At 43.7% G+C, this 18,561-nt stretch overlaps 1 protein-coding gene across 8 annotated transcripts in view; it reads left to right on the forward strand.

The window, feature by feature from the left end:
• The window catches only part of UBE4B (ubiquitination factor E4B), a 123,049-nt gene that overhangs the window by 39,013 nt on the left and 65,475 nt on the right, over positions 1-18,561 (forward strand). For all 8 annotated transcript variants that reach the window (XM_043578507.1, XM_043578506.1, XM_043578500.1 and 5 more), the window contains exons 2-3: positions 411-597; positions 16,746-16,881. In XM_043578507.1, the coding sequence (XP_043434442.1) occupies positions 411-597; positions 16,746-16,881 (323 nt within the window). The remainder of the gene's footprint in view (positions 1-410; positions 598-16,745; positions 16,882-18,561) is intronic.

The following is an 18,561-nucleotide window of genomic DNA, read 5'->3' on the forward strand; positions in this document are numbered from 1 at the left end:
GATGGTAACGTTTGTGTCTTACTGTGACGTTTGTTACTTTTGAAACTTTTGTTTTAGTGAATCTCATTGGGTATTTATTTAAAATCTCACTTACTTAAAATGGCCAAGTTACATAGTTGCATTCAAATAACGAGCTTCAGCGTGTTTAGAAACGTAGTATGCTTACGGTAGCGTCACAGTATCGGTCAAGGAGGCGTGATAAACAGGGATTGTAAGGCACTAGGAGGTGTGTACCTGTCTGCCACGTCAGTACTTGTCTTGAGTGGGTCCTTTTTTCCTCCAGGCGTATTTAGTGGTTAAGCTCCGGCGTGGTTTTCGATGGTTATTGATGACGTTAATGTTGTTCTTCTCGGGCAGAATTGTGTTTTCTGCGGTTGAGTTACGGGTCTTTTCTCCCTCTCACGTTATAGATCCGACGGAGGCGCCTCGCACGACTTGCTGGTGGACAGACCTCCCAGCCCACCACCCCGCTCACCTCGCCCCAGAGGGAGAACCCGCTGGGGCCTCCCATAGCAGCATCAGCCCCGGGCCCCTCCCAGAGCCTTGGTCTCAATGTCCACAACATGACCCCAGCTACCTCCCCAATAGGTGCATCAGGTAAGCCTTACTTTCATACCTGGGACATTTAGTCCTGGCTTTCTGTGAGGCTTATGGTTGTGACAGTTTCACAACGGGGTAAGATTGGGCCGCATTTCCACAGACGAGAACATGGGACAGCGGCTGTTCAAAATCCTGCGAGCAGTAGTTTAAAGATTAACATCATTACGTTGTGTTTTGTTCATCTCTATTCATTTTGATGGTGATCTGTTCAAACTAATTGTTTTCCTTTCTGTAATTTTTATCCTTTGTTTCAAACAGGACCAGGCTTAATTTCTGATGGTAAGGCAATTAAGACTTAATTTGGCTCAGCCGATTTTATGAGTTTGGTTGATGCTTTCCTTCTATGATAAAATCATCTGAAAAGGCAAGATTGAAATAATGGTCAAAATAACAGGCCTCTAATTACGGATTTCCATGTGTTCATTTAATGTTGTCAACAGAAATGTCTGAATTTTTGCGGCATAAAAGTTCACCTGATGTGATGTTTATAGCTGTCTCATTGACAGTTATTTAACTATTGTGAAAATTTCTTTTTTTATAATTCATGGGTTCATCGTTGATATCCAGGTATGTCTTTGTTGGGAAACAATGATACTGATTCATCCTGCGTATTTGAAAATATCTTTTGTCAAGTGAACTTTTCTATTGAACGTGAGAATTATTATCATTATAATTATTATAATTACTTAGGGTTCTAATTTGAAAAAGCAGGTGCATTCAGACCTGTATTCATCATCACATCGTTGAATAATTTAATATGATTGTTATTTCTGCATTTAATGCACTCTCCCTTAGTTGCCTTCCACATAATCTGTCTTTCTGAAGTAGGTAAGTCGTCAATTAAAAGTATTTGCAGAGGGGCGCCTGGGTGGCTCAGTCGGTTACGTGTCTGACTTTGGCTCAGGTCATGATTTTGTGGTACGTGAGTTTGAGCCCTGCATTGGGTTCTGTGCTGACAGTTCAGAGCCTGGAACCTGCTTCAGATTCTATGTCTCCCTCTCTCTCTCTGTCCCTTCCCCACTTGAGTGCTCGCTCTCTCTCTCTCTCTCTCTCTCTCAAAAATAAATAAACATTAAAAAAATTTTAAAAAGTATTTGCAGGGTTTCAGTTACTGTTACTCGATAGGCGTTATCGTAGACTCTTCCCCAGGTAAATATAAATGCTTATGCGTCCCCCTGTTGACTCTAAAAGTGAGAGAGGTTCAGATTAAATCATCAGTTAGCAAGAAACAGTGACTTTGCCTGAAATGTTGCTGCTGAACACCTTTGAGAAGCTGTGATCGTCTTCCGGTAGGGGATGGGCTCAGGATTCCAGTTGGGTTTTTACCCTTTCCTTGGGAAGGGTGCCACCAACAGTGCTGTTGGTTCCACCATGGCCAAGTGCCTCCTGGAATGCTAGAGAATGTCCAGGGAGAGCTAGTGGGATGCGGAGGGGCTTAAGGTCATGCTGCACCAGTGGTAGTCAGGCAGGAGACCGAGCTCTGCGTGTGCCTGGTCACAGCACCCTGTCTCTTTGGGACCACCAGGAATCATTTCAGCATGTGCCCTGTCCTGCTTATGTCAGCCACTGGGTCTCGCGGGTCCTCATCCCTTGCCTCTCAGTCTCCAATCTCCATATGGCTTGTTATGGACACCTCTCCCCACGCAATCCCCTTTTCCGAAATCTTCACAGTCAGTCCCTGGAAGAGTCCTCTGTGGACGGGCTTTCCCTTTAGTGCTCTTGCTGAATTTATGCCCTTCCTCATTTCTTCAAGACCGTGCTTCCTCCTCCCTAAGAACACATCGATTTGAACCTTGTGTCATTAGACCGTGTTCCCCATTCCTGTCCTTGTCACAGCTGACCTCTGAACCCACTCACCCTGCCTCGTTCGGTCCACTGTCTCTCTCCCCAGCACCGTGTCATGGTTTGTGATGATCTCAGTAGCCACAGGGATGACCTTCCAGGACTCTGCCCTCACGCTGTTTTGAGCTGCTTTCCCTTAGTAACCTGGTCTTGCATCCGACATCAGCCACTCACTGCCTTGGTCATACTCTAGATCTTTCCATCTCAGTGACTTCCTGACTGCCACCTTCAGCTTTCTGGCTCACCCTCTCTGTCCCACTTTCTTCACTTCTCCCTTCCCTGGTGTCCCCACGTCCCTCCTGGACCCATTTACGTTCCATAGTCACTCATTGTCTCTCCCCTCTCTCACCTCTCTCTCTCACTTTGTCTTCCTGGATTAAACCATGCTTCTGGTTTTGTTTTGTTTTTTAAGATTTTATTTTTATTTATGTATTTATTTATTTTGAGAAAAAGAGAGCATAAGCAGGAGAGGGGCAGAAGAAGAGAGAGAGAGAATCTCCCAGCGTTGGGCTTGAACCCACAAGCTGTGAGCTCATGACCTGAGCTGAAATTAAGAATCAGATGCTCAGCCGACTGAGCCACCCAGGTGCCCCTAAAGATTTTATTTTTAAGTAAACTCTACATCTAGTGTGGGGCTCAGACTTGCAACCCTGAGATCAAGGGTCATATGTTCTACTGACTGAGCCAGGCATGTGCCCCCCATGTTCCTGGTTTTTTTTTTTTTTTTTTTTTTAATGTTTGTTTATTTTTGAGGGAGAGAGAGAGAGGGAGGGAGAGAGATTGAGGGGCAGAGACAGAGGGAGACACAGCCCAAAGCAGGCTTCAAACTGAGCTGTCAGCATGGAGCCCGACGTGGGGCTTGAACTCACAGACCAGACCACGAGATCATGACCTGGGCCAAAGTCAGACACTCAACTGACTGAGCCACCCAGGCGCCCCCCCCCCCACCCCATGCTCCTGGTTTTCAATCCCACTCCCCAGCTCCCATCTGTCTCATGCAGTGGAACAAGGCTAGAGAAAAAACCAGAACCATGCTGTCTGTCTCATTTCAGATTCATGGTCACGCGCTCCAGCAGACCCTTCATACTGGCAGGTAGTTACAGCGTATTTCCTGTTTGCTCTCCAGCTCCCCAGGTCCGTTTTGAACCCTCTCCTTCAGTCCACAGCACCTCATTCTCTGTGCAGCTCTGGCCTGATGGGCTGCCTTCCTAGGTCATGGAGAAAGCAGGTGCAGGCAGCGACATAGTAGTGATGTGAGCTCCCATTGTAGCGTCCGCCTACCTGCGTGTATGTGTGGCCTGCTTTTGTTAAGCTTGAAGCTCCCTGCCCTTCCTGAATTCTGTCCCCAGGTCCCACCTCCTCTCTCCAACTCAGAGCTGTTGCCCCAGCACTTCCCAGCTTTCCTGCTCCGGCAGGTTTTCTTTCCATCTGAAGTGGAAAACTTTTATTTTTTTAACATTCTACATGTGGTTCCTCCTCCCATCCTGGGAATAGACATATAAAGGAACTCTCTTGATCTCATTTCTGCTGCCAGCTTCCACCCCACTGCTCTGCTCTGCATCACAACAGAACCTCCAGAGTGAGTTGCTTCCTGGCCTCTGTGTCCTTCTTCTGTCCTTACACCCACTGCTGATGCAAATCCAGTCAGGTGAGGGCTCCTCTGATGTGCTCTGAGGCAACGGCTCAGCCCCAGCTGATGGGCTCTGGCCTTCTTGCAATGCTTTCTTCTTTTGGCTTCCGGAGCTCTGCACTCTCCTGGTTTTCCTCCCGTCTCTGTTTCTTCTTGGGGCTCCACATGGTTCTTTGTCGTTTCCCTGATGTGTAAATGTCAGGGGGCGGGGAGCTGGGTGTCGATATTTTAACCTGTTGTCCTCTCCATCTGTGTCGATGTTCTTACTGATTCGACCTGGTTTCCCAGCTTTACTTACCGTCTCTAAGTTGCTGGTCTGTAGGTTGATCTCTCCAGCCCAGAACCATTCCTTGAACCTCAGACTCCCACACTGTCTAAGAAGCATCTCACAGAGAGCACGTCTAAAATTGTCTTATCTTCTCCTGGAACGCCCTCTCAGAAAATACCAGCTCATTTTTTTTTTTTTTTTTTGTTTTCTAGTTGCTGAAGCCTGAAACGTTCCCTCATCTTTTTACCTCATATTCTAGATCAGGGGTCAGCTATCCCTTTCTGTAAAGGGCCAGATAGTAAATGTTTTGGTGCTGCAGGCTGCATAGCCTCTGTCACGGCTATTTTCTGCCCCTGTAGCACAAAAAGCAGCCACAGACAAAACATAAACAAAAGAGCATGGCTACGTTTCAGCAGAACTCTACTTCCAGAAACAGGTAGTGGGCCTGATGTAGGTTCCAGGGCACGAGCATGTCTTGCTTGGATTACTGGAGTGGCCGTGCCTTCCCTCGCTTCACTTCAATCTCAGGGTAGCACCAGTCTGAAGCGTAAGCCCATCCTTGTGTAACAGCAGGGTTATTTTTCACAGCCAGCTCGTTACATTGCCGTCACAAACTAACGGAAGACTCGGGCAGCTCCAGCTGGTTAGTTCTGGGCAGCACACCTCGGTGCTGGGAAGTCCTGATTAGGTCTCTCCCATAATCACTACTATTCGTAATCGCAGATCAGTAGATATTATTAGCTATGCGCCTGGCAGGTCGGATAAAGAGAGTTTCACAGATTTATCAAATAAACAAGTTTAAACAAAATGAAACAGAAAACAAGCACCCCCTAAGATGGGTCATGTCAGTGTTCTGTTGGTTCCCTCCACTGGCTCGCCGTCTCATGGAGAATGAGAGTCAAAGCCCTCACCTTGACCCAGGGCTGTGTGTGAACCGGCCCTGTTCCGGCTCTGACCTCCTTTCCCACTGTGCTCCTCCTCCTTGCTGCTCCTCTGCTCTGGCCATACTGGCTTCCTTGCTCTTCCTGAACATTTGGGCCGTGACCTCTGTTGCTGGAAGGCTCAGCCGCTAAAATCCGTGTGGCTTTTTCATTCGCTTCTTCGGGTGTTTATACAAGGGTGACTTTTGTTGGCCTTACTGTCTGAAGGTGCCACCTCTATCTGACATGGATAACTTTTTCTCTGAGCTTTTGTCACCAGCTGACGTAGCACACACGTGACTTGCTTATCCTGTTTTCTCTGCTTCGCCTACTATAGCATAAGCCCCACAGGCCAGGGACTTGTATCCATTTTACTGACTGCTGTATCCCAGTGCCTTTAACAGTACCGGCCACGTTCAGTCTGTTACTTGGTGGAATTAATAAGTGGCTCACAAGAGAAAATGACCCAAATGACACAGGCACATATAACTTAAGAGAAAATCTCAAGAGGGTGTGATAGTGTTATGTTGGCCTAGAAGATGATGGCCTGTGCTGGTTTTCTGTGGTCCTTGATGGTAGACGGAGGGCCAGCGGGTAGATGTATTGTCCACTGAATGTGAAGGAGAGACTTCTGTTCCAGAATGGAGACGTGCTTTCTGACAGACACAGATACGGGTAGACCACTGCCCGTGGAGAGGAGGCCTCGCCCAGGAGTGACGTGGTAGTCCTGTGGCCCCCTTCTCAGTGGGGATGCTTTGTGCTGCAGGGAACTAGAACGAGGGCCGGGGAGCTCCAGCGAGTCTTCCAAGTTGCTCTCCCGTCTGTGGTCCCGGCTTCTCGCAACGCTGCCTGCTTCTGTACGAAGTTCCTCGGGCCGCCGTGACGAAGCATCGCAGACTGGATGGCTTGAAACCACAGAGTTTTATTCTGTCACAACTCCAGAGGGAAGAAGTCGAAGTCAAGGTGTTGGCGGGGCCGTGCTTCCTTGGAAGGCCCTGATGAAGAACCTTGCCTCTTCTAGTTTCTGTTGGTTGCCGGCCACCCTTGGTGTTTCTTGGCCTGAGGCAGCACCACCGCCATGTCCTCTGTCTTTTCACGGCCTTGCCTCTGTGTGTATGTATCTGTGTTCACGTTGCCCTCTTCTTGTGAGGACACCAGTTACTGGATTAAGGGACCATTCTGATCCAATGTGACCTCGTCTTAACTTGAATACATCTGCAAAGACCCTGCTTCCCAGTGGAAATACCATTTATGGATTTTTTTTTCTTTAATCACCATCCCCTCTTCTCTCTTTTTTTTTTTTTTTTTTTTTTTTAAATTTTTTAGTGTGTGTTTATTTCTGAAAGAGAGCTCCAGCAGGGGAGAGGCAGAAGAGAGAGGGGGCCAGAGGATCCAAAGTGGGCTCTGCGTCTGCAGAGGAGAGCCCGATGTGGGGCTCAGACTCACAGACTATGAGATCATGACTCAACCAACTGGGCCACCCCAGGCGCCCCTCTCCTCCCTTTAGAACATAAGGTTAGAGCAGGGACCTCACCACTGCTGTTCATTCCCTTGTCCCCAGAACCATGCTGGCACATAGTAGGCACTCTGTTAGTGCCACTAGTTAAGTGAATACATGAAAGAAAAAATAGTTTCTTGGGAATGTTAGACGCAAAATAAGACTTGAGCTTGATTGATTGATTAAATTGATGTTTTTAAAAAGTAATCTCTACGTCCAACGTGGGGCTCGAACTCACAACCCCGAGATCAAGCGTCGCATGCCGCACCGACATAGCCAGCCAGGTACCCCTTGAGTTCTATTTAGAGAACATTTACTAACATAAGTCTTTCACTGTGACCCACTTTAGTCTGTCTCTTTGCTTTTCCTGGCAGTCGGAGCAGAGTTTAAAAAGCCCATAAGCCAATTTTTTTCTAAGATTTTGCCAAAAAGCTTACTACAGAATATTCTGGACCTACACGATAGATAACGTATGTGAGACATAGTAATGCCTTGAACCCCTGACGGAGTCTCTGGCTCTCCACCCCTCTCCCCCACACCAGCAGGTCACTGCTGTTCAGAATTTTGCATTTATCATGCTCAGACGTTTTTTTTGCTTTCTCTCTCTCTCCCTCTCTCTCTCTCTCTTTTACCGCACTGTTAATATGACATTGCTTTTGCCTGTCTTAAAACTTTGTGCGTGTGGGTAATATTTTTCCTACAGCCAATTGTTCCTTTTTTACAGCTGTCATTGATTCTGTTGCGTTTACGTGTCCGTTCACTGATGTTTATTTAGGGCTTCCTGTGGGTCAGACCCGGCAGCAAGTCGTGGGAACGTGAAGATGAGCGAGGTCCAATTTCTTTCCTGGAAGAACTTACCATCCGGGCGGGGAGAAGGTGTTCTTTCATTTCCTTTGAAAAACCTGTGCTCGTTAAGTTCCTGGGAGGACAAACTGGTTTTCTTAGTTCCTTCCCCCATCTTTAGATTGCTTTGCCCAGCCTTCAGGAACTCTTAACCCTCCTGGAGGATTTTTATTTTACAGTCCTGTTTTGAAATCATACTTATCTTCCTTCTGTTCCCTCTGATGTCTACCTCTCAGACATCTTGAATATATCCAACTGAAGCCTCACCCTTCCTGGCTGTCGTGACCTCTCTGAAGACGTGGTCATGCTTGCACAAGAGTCCCCAGTGAGTCCTTTATCAGCTGGTTTTATCTTGACAGGATTATTAAGTCTGGCGGACCAAGTTCTCCGGGTGCCTTTTCTACCCTCCGGAGCTGGCGTTCTTAAAAGACTGTTGTCATTCCATGAGTTCTGGCAAACCGGTGAAGCCTTTGATCAGCCTCTCCAAGCGTAGTTTTAAACGTATATCATAAAATGGAGGATTACAAAGGAAACCAATTAGACAGAAATACGGTTATCACAATGTTTTTAAAGATTGTGACATAGTAATTTATGTGCTTCCATGATAATGCTTTAAATAAAAGATCTAGCAGCTAATCAAACAGCTACTGTAATTTCGGCCCCCTGATTTCCGTCTCCATCTGTGGAAAAGAACCTCTGCTCTGGGAGCAGAAATGAACAACAGGGCCTGTGTGCAGGGAGCGAGAAACCAGATGATGTGTTTGGCCTCTGGGCTAGTTCCAGGGTTTGGATCAGAAAGAAACACAGAAGCCCTTTCCTCTGTCTGACTGCTAGTCTTTAACATACTGAAAAACTAGTTTAACCTAAATCCTTCTTATGTTTGAAGATGGTCTTGGCCCTGTTTCCATTGATGCCTTCGAACACTTGCATGATGCCTTCCATTTGCTAGGCACTGTGGTGGGAGTTATGGATGCAGGCAGAGATGGGCAAGTCTCACTCAGCAGCAGTGTCCGAGGACCCCGTGTCTGGCAGGAGGGGATGTCCTCGTGTGGAGCTCTCCACGCTGGTGCGGTCACAGGTAGTCTCTGCCCGCTGCCACCTCTGTGGTGTCAGGTTTTTTTTGGAGAATTTCACACAAGTGTTGATCTGACTGTGAAAATTCTGCCTTAAACAAACAAACAAACAAACAGGATTGGGGTGCCTGGCTGACTCAGTCGGTAGAGCATTCGACTTTTGATCTCAGGGTCATGAGTTCAAAGCCCCACGTTGGGTGTGGAGCCTACTTAAATAACCACCCCCCCCCCCCCAAAAAAAACCACCCCAGGATTATTACTTTTGAAAATAGGGAACATCCTTCCATATCCCATTACAGTTGTTACTCCAAACCCTCCAAATTTGCTTGACATGTTTTATTATCTGTTTTACATTTTGGTTTGTATCGGTTGTTATCATCTATCCACTGAGTGCTGTAGGTTCATGCAGCCTTTATTTAATACCTTTGCATTTAAATCCTGTCGTGTGTTTGTTAGGTTCTGTTCTGGGTCACGTCGCGTATAGTCTAGTAAGAGAAGACAAACTGTGTTTAAAAACCATAAAATCTGCCAGGTGGTGAGAATTCTTGTGGAGAAAAGAGAGAATTATGTTGGGAGTCAGTATTGGCGAGGGAGGAAGGCATTGCTGTTTTAAGGTAGAGACGACTGAGGCCTCATTAAGAAGATGACGTTTCAACAGAAGCCTGAATGAAGCTGGGGAGCAAACCAAGTGGTTATCTGTTGGGTGTTCTTTCCTGACAGAAGGAACAGCAGATGCCGAGGTCCTGGGGCAAAAATGGACTTGGTGATGATTGATGCAGAGTGGTCGTCTTCAATTTCCCTTCAATTTCCTTCTCCGGTTTTGATACAGAACTTTGTTATTTAATAGTGGTACCTTTGTAGAAATTTCAACAAAATCAGTCATGCTTTTATGATAAATTGTCTTTGGCTAAGAATGCTGTTAGCAGTGACAAAATTATAACCCTTCGTCCTATGGTTGATTGCTAATCCAGTATTTAAATCTTTTTTTTCTTCTTCAGAAAGAAGCCCTATTGTTTCCACTTGGTCTATGGCTTCGTCTCCCCACACTTGGGGGAGAGAGAGGGCTGGAGGGTGATTCAGAAGCAAGCTGGAGGCCCAGCTCAGGCACAAGTCCCAAGGCCAGAGGGCTGTAGTGAGACCCCTCACATCTGCGGGGCTTGGGAGGCTCTTGGTGGTGTTGAAATCTTTTTTGCTGTAGTTGTGCCTGGTGTACCCTACACCAGCACAGTCATTTCGTCTCATTGGGGTGACTTTTCGGCTACCCAAGGGGGTCATGTTTTGCATGTATTTTGGCCACCAAAAGGGGAGGATGTTCTGTATGTGTTTTTATTATAATGGGCTGCATTGTATGACATTATTGCTAGGATCATGATATTTATTTTGTGAATCTGGAGGAAGTCTGACGTCTTCTTAGCTCTGGGAATCAGCTTCCTGTTTCGACCTGGGCTTGATCCCTTTTTTCTCCTCCTCTGTCTCCATTCAGGTCAACCTGGTCCTTGAGCTTCTGTTGCCTCTGACTCCAACCAAACTCCCCGCTAGCACTCTGCCCACCTAGTGGGACGTGAACATCACAAAATTGCTGCTTCCACTGCTTAGTTCGTGCTCTCAAGTCTAGGGAAGGCACAGAAGTAAATGGTGTGTGAGAGTGGTTTCCAGAAAATGCAGTTCCTATCCCTTGAGGGACTTGATGGCTCAGTAGGCGAGATCAGACATGTCACCTGCTCAGAAGTCCTCCTTGTCTCCATGTTTGCACCTGAATGCAGTCCAGGAACTTTCAGGGTCCTCTGTGATGAGCCCCCCCCACCCCCCCGCCACCCTTCATTTAACTTCATTTCCTGTTTTCAGAGCAACTCTGCTCCTGCTCCAGTAACCATCACACTCACTCCAGACACTTCAAACCCTTAGAAATTGTGCTACACATGCCATTCTTAATTTTGTGTGCATTTATCTTGTTTTGCTAACTAGATTGCAAACTCTGAATAAAGCTATCTTACATTTCTCTTCTCTGTTGAGCTCATAGTAGGTCTGCATCCAGGAAGTAACTCTTTTTTTGATTTGGGAATATGCTAGCGGTTTTTCTCGCCATCTGTCTCCAGGCTCCCGATTGGAGTGTAAGGGCGTGCATTTAAGAAATACTAATGTTTTAATTAAAACAACAACAAAAAGAAATACTAATATTTTGACACACAGCCTTCTAAGACGGGATCATGAAGAAACAGAAAATCTAAATAGCCTGATTACTAGTAAGGAGACTTGAGTCTGTAATCAAAAACCTCCCAACAAACAAAAGTCCAGGACCAGACACAGCTTCACTAGTGAACTCAAGGAATTAATACCAACCCTTCTCTAACTCTATCCCCTGCCCCGCCGCCGCAAAAAAAAGAAGAGGAAGAGGGACGGATACTTCCAGACAATTCTGTGGGGCTAGCCATTACCCTGGTGCCCAAACAAATCAGGAAAGGATACCACGAGAAAAGAAAATTATAGGCCAGTATCTGTGATGAATATAGGTGCGGAAATCCTCAACAAGATATTAGCTAACCCAAATCAGTAGTACGCTAAAGGATCATACGTATACTGTGATCAAGTGGGATTTATTTCTGGGATCTAGGGAGGGTTCAACATCTGCATGCCAACCAGTGCGATACACCACGTTAGCAAAACGAAGGATAAAAATCGTATGAGCTTGCGGAATAAGCGTTTGACAACATTCAACATCCATTTATGATAAAAAACTCTCAACAAAGTGCGTATAGAGGGAATGTGCCTCAGTGTAATAAAGGCATGTTTGACCGGTCCACAGCTAAGGTTACACTCAAGGGTGAAAACCCAAAAAGTTTCCCTCTAAGATTACGAACAAAAGAAGTTTGCTCATTCCTGCCACTTTTATTCAACCCAATTTTGGAAGTCCTAACCAGGCAATTAGGCAAAAAAACAAAAACCACACATCAGGATTGGAAAGGAAGTAGAACTGTCACTATTTGCAGGCGACTTGATACTATGTGTACAAAACGCTGAAGACTCCACCCAAATACTGCTAAAACTTGATAATGAATTCAGTAAAGTTGTCAGATAAAAAAAAATCAATATACAAAAATCTCTTGTGTTTCCATACGCTTGTAGTGGACTATTGGAAATAGAAATAAAATAATCCCATTTACAATTGCATCAAAAAGAACAAAATATCGAGGAATAAATTTAACCAAGGAGGTGGAAGATGTATGCACTGAAAACTACAAGGTGTTGATGGAAGAATTTTAAAAAGACACGGATAAATGGAAAGATCTTCTGTGCTCATGGATTGAAAGAATTAATATTGATAAGATGTCCATACCAAGCTAAAGCAATCTGTAGATTCAATGCAATCCCTATGAAAATTCCAGTGGCATTTTCACAGAAATAGAATAATCCTAAAATTTATACAGAACCACAGAAGACCCCAAATAGCCAAAACAGTCCTGAGAAAGAAGAACAAAGCTGAAGGTGTCACACTGCCTGATTTCAAGCTGTTACAAAGCTATAGTAATCAAAATTGCATGATCTGGCATAAAAACATTCACATAGGTTAATGGAAAAGAATAGAGAGCCCAGAAACTGACCACCCATATATGGTCAATTAATTTATGACAAAGGAGCCATGAATGTACATTGGGGGCAGTCTCTTCAGCAAATGGACGGCCATATGTGACAGAATGAAGCCGGACTGTCTTACACCACACAAAAAGTAGCCGAAAATGGGTAAAGACTTGAATGTAAGACTGGAAACCATGAAACTCCTAGCAGAAAACATAGGCTCATGGTAAGTACCTTGACATCAGTCTTGGCGCTGGTTTTTGGCTCTGACTCCAAAAGCAAAGGTAACAAAAGCAAAAATAAACAAGTAGGACCATATCAAAGTAAAAAGGTTCCGTGAAGCAAAGGAAACCATCAACACTGAAAAGGCAGCTTATAGAATGGGAGAAAAAATGTGGAAATCGTGTATCTGATAAGTGGCTAATATCTAAAATACACGAGGAACTAGACCTAACTGTGAGACCTGAAACCATCAAAATCTTTGGTATACTGCTATTAACCAAACTAAAGACGAATCTCCTTTGGTCTGTGACAGTTTCTCAGTGTTTCTGTGCTTTTCATTTTCTTGACAGTTTTGAAGAGCATTGTATAGAATGTCTCTTAATTTGGCTTCGTCTAGTGTTTTTCTCAAGATTAGTCTGGGGTGTGGGGTTTTAGGGGGGAGAATATCACACAGGCAAAGGGCCCTGCTGCACTGCCGGTCACGTTGACCTTCACCACCGAGTTAAGCTCCAGTCTGCCAGGTCTCTCTACTGTGAGGTAACGATTCTTTTCCCTTTCCAGACTCAATTCTTCAGTAGTGAGTTCTTAAGTCCAGCCTACCCCACTCAAGCAGTGGGAGCTAAGTTTTACCTTCTGGAGTGGGGAGTATCTACATATAGATACATTATATGGGATTCTTCTGTAAGGGACATTCACCCCCTTCTCTCCAGTTACTAAGTTAATGCTTACGTACATCGGTATGAACTCATGTATATTTATTTTGTACTTTGAGTTATAATTCAAATTATTATTTATTTTTGCTTTATTATTTTACACAAATTGTTCTAGCTTTGGTCATTGGGATCTCTTTTGGGTTGACGACTCTGTTTGGCACAGTCATCCTTTTATTTATTTATTTTTTTTTGAGCACTGTCTTGCTGGCACTATCAGATGCCCCAGGCTCATCCCATCTTTGTTTTGCACTAGCTGTAGACTCCACCGTTTCTCCAAGGAGCCGTCAAGATCTTTTGAGTCCAGATGTATGATTCTTGGCATGATCCACCCTTTTGACACTAGAATGCTCTGTCTCATAAATAAGAAGATCAAACCATTTTTCTGATTCGAGTTGTTGGTCTTCTTGTCTCGATATTTTAGATACCACTATATTTCTTTACACGTTTGAAATTTCATTTTATTTGTGTTTAGTCACAAGAACAAAATGTTTTCACTAGGAAGTTAGCTGCTGACTGAATATATGAGTCGGTTTTATGGAGTAGAAAATGTTCATTATAAGTCGTATTGAGAGGGTGAGTTTGGTATTGGCCAAAGAAAGTACTAGTGTACTTTGTATTTTCCATGAATGTTAACCTTTTAGCTTAGCTCATTGTCAAGATCTATGTTAAATAAGCCTTAGAATTTTGATAAGTAGTGGAAGGAATGATTCTTTTTATAACACTAATACCTTTTTAAGTTTTGCTTTTATAATTTTATTTATTTTAATGTTTATTTTTGAGAGAGAGACAGAGCACGAGTGGGGGAGGGGCAAAGAGAGAGAGGGCTCCAGACTCTGAGCTGTCAGCACAGAGCCTGACACAGGGCTCGAACCCACAATCCTTGAAATCATGACCTGAGCCAAAATCGAACACTTAACCGACTGAGGCACCCAGGCGCCCCAGCTTTTATAATTTTAGGATGTAGAAACATATAGCTTTGATTTAAAATAGCTGTGATCAAAGAATTGTTCAGTTTGGGATAGAGGAAATAGCAGCATTTTCCTTGGAGTCAAGAGACATGTGTTTTAATCTTGCCTCTGTTTCTGACTTGCTAAAGGAAGTTCTTAGACTTCACAGGTCTCCGTATTCTCATCTGTAAAAGAAGATGGCTAAGATTGTAAAGTCACTCCCCACCACCCACACACCTTTTTAACAGTTTTATTGGGGCTTTAAGGTACCTTCTGGCAATTTTTATACTATAATTTAGCAAGCCCCTTTGTGTGTGTGTGTGTGTGTGTGTGTGTGTGTGTGTGTGTAAAATACTGGACTAGACCTAGTGTTACAGCTTAAATAGGCACTTGGTCTGGCTTATACCTGAAAGGAAATAGCATTCAGGAGATACTACCGTTCTGGGAGGCAAATCTTAGAGAAATAAAATCCTCCTTATTTCCTTTAAAATTATGGCCTTCCCGCACAGAATGGATAATTTACCTTTAACAAGCTCTTATTAGTAACAAAAGTTTGGATAGCTGCCATCTTGAAAGTTTGTAGTTCATATTTTATTAAGCAGGCAAGGCTGACTTACACACCCTCATTTTTTGAAGAATTGTTTTTAAATTTTTCAATCTCGTCAAAGAGAACCGGAGATTATATCTGTTTTAATTCTTCAATACCTGCCCTTACGGAGATGAAGAAGCGGGGTTCTCCATTCCTTGAAATTTGGCTTCCTGACAGCGATTTCCCAAGTTAGGAATGGTAGAGAGTGAGGACCGAGGACCACAGAAGCCTGTGTGTGTGGTTTGGAAACAAAGCGATATTTTGTGTTGTTGCTCGATTTGGCTTTAGCCAAATCAATAGTTGATTTGTATGGATTCAAAGACACCATACGTTTTTTTAAGTTTAAGACCGCAACGAGGTCACCGAAATTCTGGAGGGTGTGGACAGACCAAGGATACGTAGTAAATTCGGGGGAGAACTGCCCCACTGGACCCAGGATGTGAAGAGCCTGTGGAGAGGGTTCAGGAAAAGAATTCAGATAATATACTTTGACGTTTTATAAAAATATCGCAACCACAGTATCCTGGACTCTATGGTGAGCTCTGGCACTGTGTTACCGTAGGGTTATTGTACACGTAGCATAGCCGAGTGTGCTATGTTATAAACACAGTGTTTTTGAACAACTTAGTTTAATTTTAAGACTGGTTTTATAAGGTAGAAATTTTAAAGCTGCTTAACTGATATCCCATAAAAGTTGCTGAACTTTATTATTGATTAGTTTTATTTTAAAATGTCAGACCTTTCCTTGTGATACGTGTCATGATTCTAGCTATCAGGAATGGATGGATGTTTTGTGATCTTCAGTAAATAGTTACTGAGAACTCACTTTGGGTTACATTCTTGAATGTTTAAGAAAACATTCTTAAAGTTTGACTGTCTTCCCTGAGCTTAGTTCAAATTCTTGCCACATCAGATGTTTTCTGTATTTTCCTTGAGTCTACTTAGGAATAGTCAGGATTCAGTGTCTTTTCTCTTTCATGAGTCCCGAGGAAGCTTTAAGAAACAGACACGTTAAAACCTGTGAAGAATGGATGAACGTTTAGTGATCTTCTTCAATGAGAGAGACACATAGGAGTGGCAGGTTTACTCTCCTGGAGTGCTGGGAGGGTTAAAGGCTATCCACTTGGTAGTTATTTTAGCTACAAATGGCAACTCAAGTTTTTTTGTTTGTTTTTTTGTTTTTTTTAACGTGAGTCTGATTTTCCTTGCAGCAACATAGGTATATATTTTTTAAAGTACTTGCAAATGCCTGGGTAAAACTTTTTTGTGGAAAGATATTTGTAGAGTTAAAGTATTTTTTTAAATTCTATGGGATAAACATGGTTTCAAAGACATGGATGAGAAATAATCGGCCCCGGACGCAGGGCTGTGGTTCACTGTACTGTAGGTTCCATGAAAGCAAAGCAAGGTCAATGTCAGGGTTTTTATTTTCCCCATCATCAGATGAGATGTTCAGTCAGTGAATGATCTGTATTTAAGGACATTGGTTATCGATGGCTCTGTTTGCATGTTGTCAACATTTTATTGCGCAGATCGTAAGCATACAGCAAAGTTGAAAGACTTGGAACGAACACCTGTATACCTGCCATCTAGCTCCTACCGTTAACATTGTGGTGTATTTGCTTTATCACACATCTGTCCATCTGTATATCTCTATAGCCATTTATTAATTTATCTTATTTCTGGCACGTTTCAAGGATTTTTCTCTGGACAATCACGGTAGCTAACTTGTATTCAGGGACCATATTTGAACTGGCGAAAGAAAAAGCGATGAGGAGTCCGTTTTAGTTACCAGATGTAGCTCTGTCGCTGACCTCAGGCGACGTATATGGATGCACTCTGATTTCTTGCTGATGTTTCCATGACTTTAACGTTACACTGTTAGCATGATCTCCCGATAGAGAATCCTCATTTGCTGACTGTTTTGGTGGTGTGGATGCCGATTGTGTATGACTACTGTTGCCATTACAAGTGGCTTTCATGTTACTTCACAGGAAACTTAAATTTCTCGTGTCTTTTCTGGTTAGGAGTAGCTCATCGAAGCCAGAGCAGTGAAGGAGTCAGTTCTCTCAGCAGCTCGCCCTCCAATAGCCTTGAAACCCAATCTCAGTCTCTCTCACGTTCCCAGAGCATGGATATCGATGGTGTCTCTTGTGAAAAAAGGTAAAGTAAGCCAGTTGTCCGATAAGCTGTGGGATGTATGGAAAGGGAAAGATTCGGTCACTTCAGTCTCTAGTGCACCCAGAGATTTACACCAGTCCTTATTAGCAAATTAGTGTGAGATCTGTGAGGCTTATAGGTCTTTGTATTGTTCTGAAATGTTCTTTATAAGTTGTTTAGCTTTTTGTATTGAAATGTCTTTTGTGAAATAATGGTGTGAGTGGTAAAAAAGTTTTTTGAAAAATGTTTTCTAATGTCCTTACTTTGTGTATACCATGTTGGCGAGCATATGTCCGTCCCTAAGAATTTCTTCCAAGTTTTACTGATCAGTGAAATGTAAACGTTGGGAAGGGAAGGGTACACACGGGGAAGCCAGATGCCTTAGGAGCTCCATAAGGGTCAGGATGTCCAGAGCAGAGTGTTTCGGTGCTGTAAGGGTGCCGTGAATGCTAATAGAGTGGCTGAGGTATCAGTTCCTTTATTCCTTGGGCAGAATAAAGAACCCCCCGCGCCAGGACCCGTCTCCTCTGCCCTGAAGCAGCTCCCACGGTTTGTGTCAGTGGACCAGACAAATCGTATTTTCTGGGTGTGTTACGAAGTGAAAAAGTTTGAGAGGCCCCGGAGCAGAGCTTCAGCAAGTTGATGGGGTGGGGTGAGGAGGCCGATCAGAGAGCGCCTCACCTTAGATAAGAATTCCAAAAGGACGACACTCTCAGGGAAAAGATGCAGTAGAAGCAAATCAGTCCCACAGAGTAAAAACAATGGTGTCCTTACCACCTTCGCTCTGAGTAGTTACATTTTTTAAAAATCAAGTCAACTGTGTAATTTCATGGCCAGTGGGGGACTTCATACGGGTTTAGTACCTAGATTTACACTATTGGTACAGTCTGACGAGCCTCAAGCTGAGAACTAGCAGTGGACCCAGGCCTATACTGCTTCTAAGGCATCTTACGGAAGCAGATGTAAATCATGTCTTCAGAGAAGTTCCTTAGACAAATTTCCAAGAAGTATGAACTCATGGTCAAAACTCAGAGAACACACCAGATGAAAGCCACCGTGAGTAACATATGGCAGTACCAGTACCAGTAGAATTATTCACCTATATATTTTTGGTTTTTGGAATTACCAGATGGACAATACAAAATACATATGTTTAAATAAATTACAAAGGGAACTGAAAACATGAAAAGGGGAGAGCAACTATAAAGACAACAAAGCACGTTTGAAAAAGAACCAAGTAGAATTTCTAGAAATGGAAAGATAATTCAAATTGAAAACGTGATGTGAGAGTTAAAACAGTTGGTAGGACATAGCTAAAGAGAGAGTTAACCAACCGAATGGTAGAGCTGAAGAAATTATACAGTGTGTGTCTCAAAGAGAAAGAGATAGAAATATGCAGGATATTTAGAGACATGACGAGCACAGATCCAACCAGTATCTAATAGACATTTCAAAAGGTGAGAACAGAGAGACTTAGAGCGATTCCCCACACCCCGCTTTATTCCATGTGTTTTCCTCTACTGGTTTGGAAGCCATTATCCAAAAGATAAATGGCTAAGAATTTTTCTAGAGTTGATAAATGATATGAATCCTCAGATTCAAAAAGCCCAGCAGCTCGCCTGCTGATGAAACAAAGAGAAATTCATATCTGGACATTTTATGGTAAAATTTCAGAACATCAAA

The sequence above is a fragment of the Prionailurus bengalensis genome, chromosome C1 (genome assembly GCF_016509475.1).
Source record: "Prionailurus bengalensis isolate Pbe53 chromosome C1, Fcat_Pben_1.1_paternal_pri, whole genome shotgun sequence".
Lineage (NCBI taxonomy): Eukaryota > Metazoa > Chordata > Mammalia > Carnivora > Felidae > Prionailurus > Prionailurus bengalensis.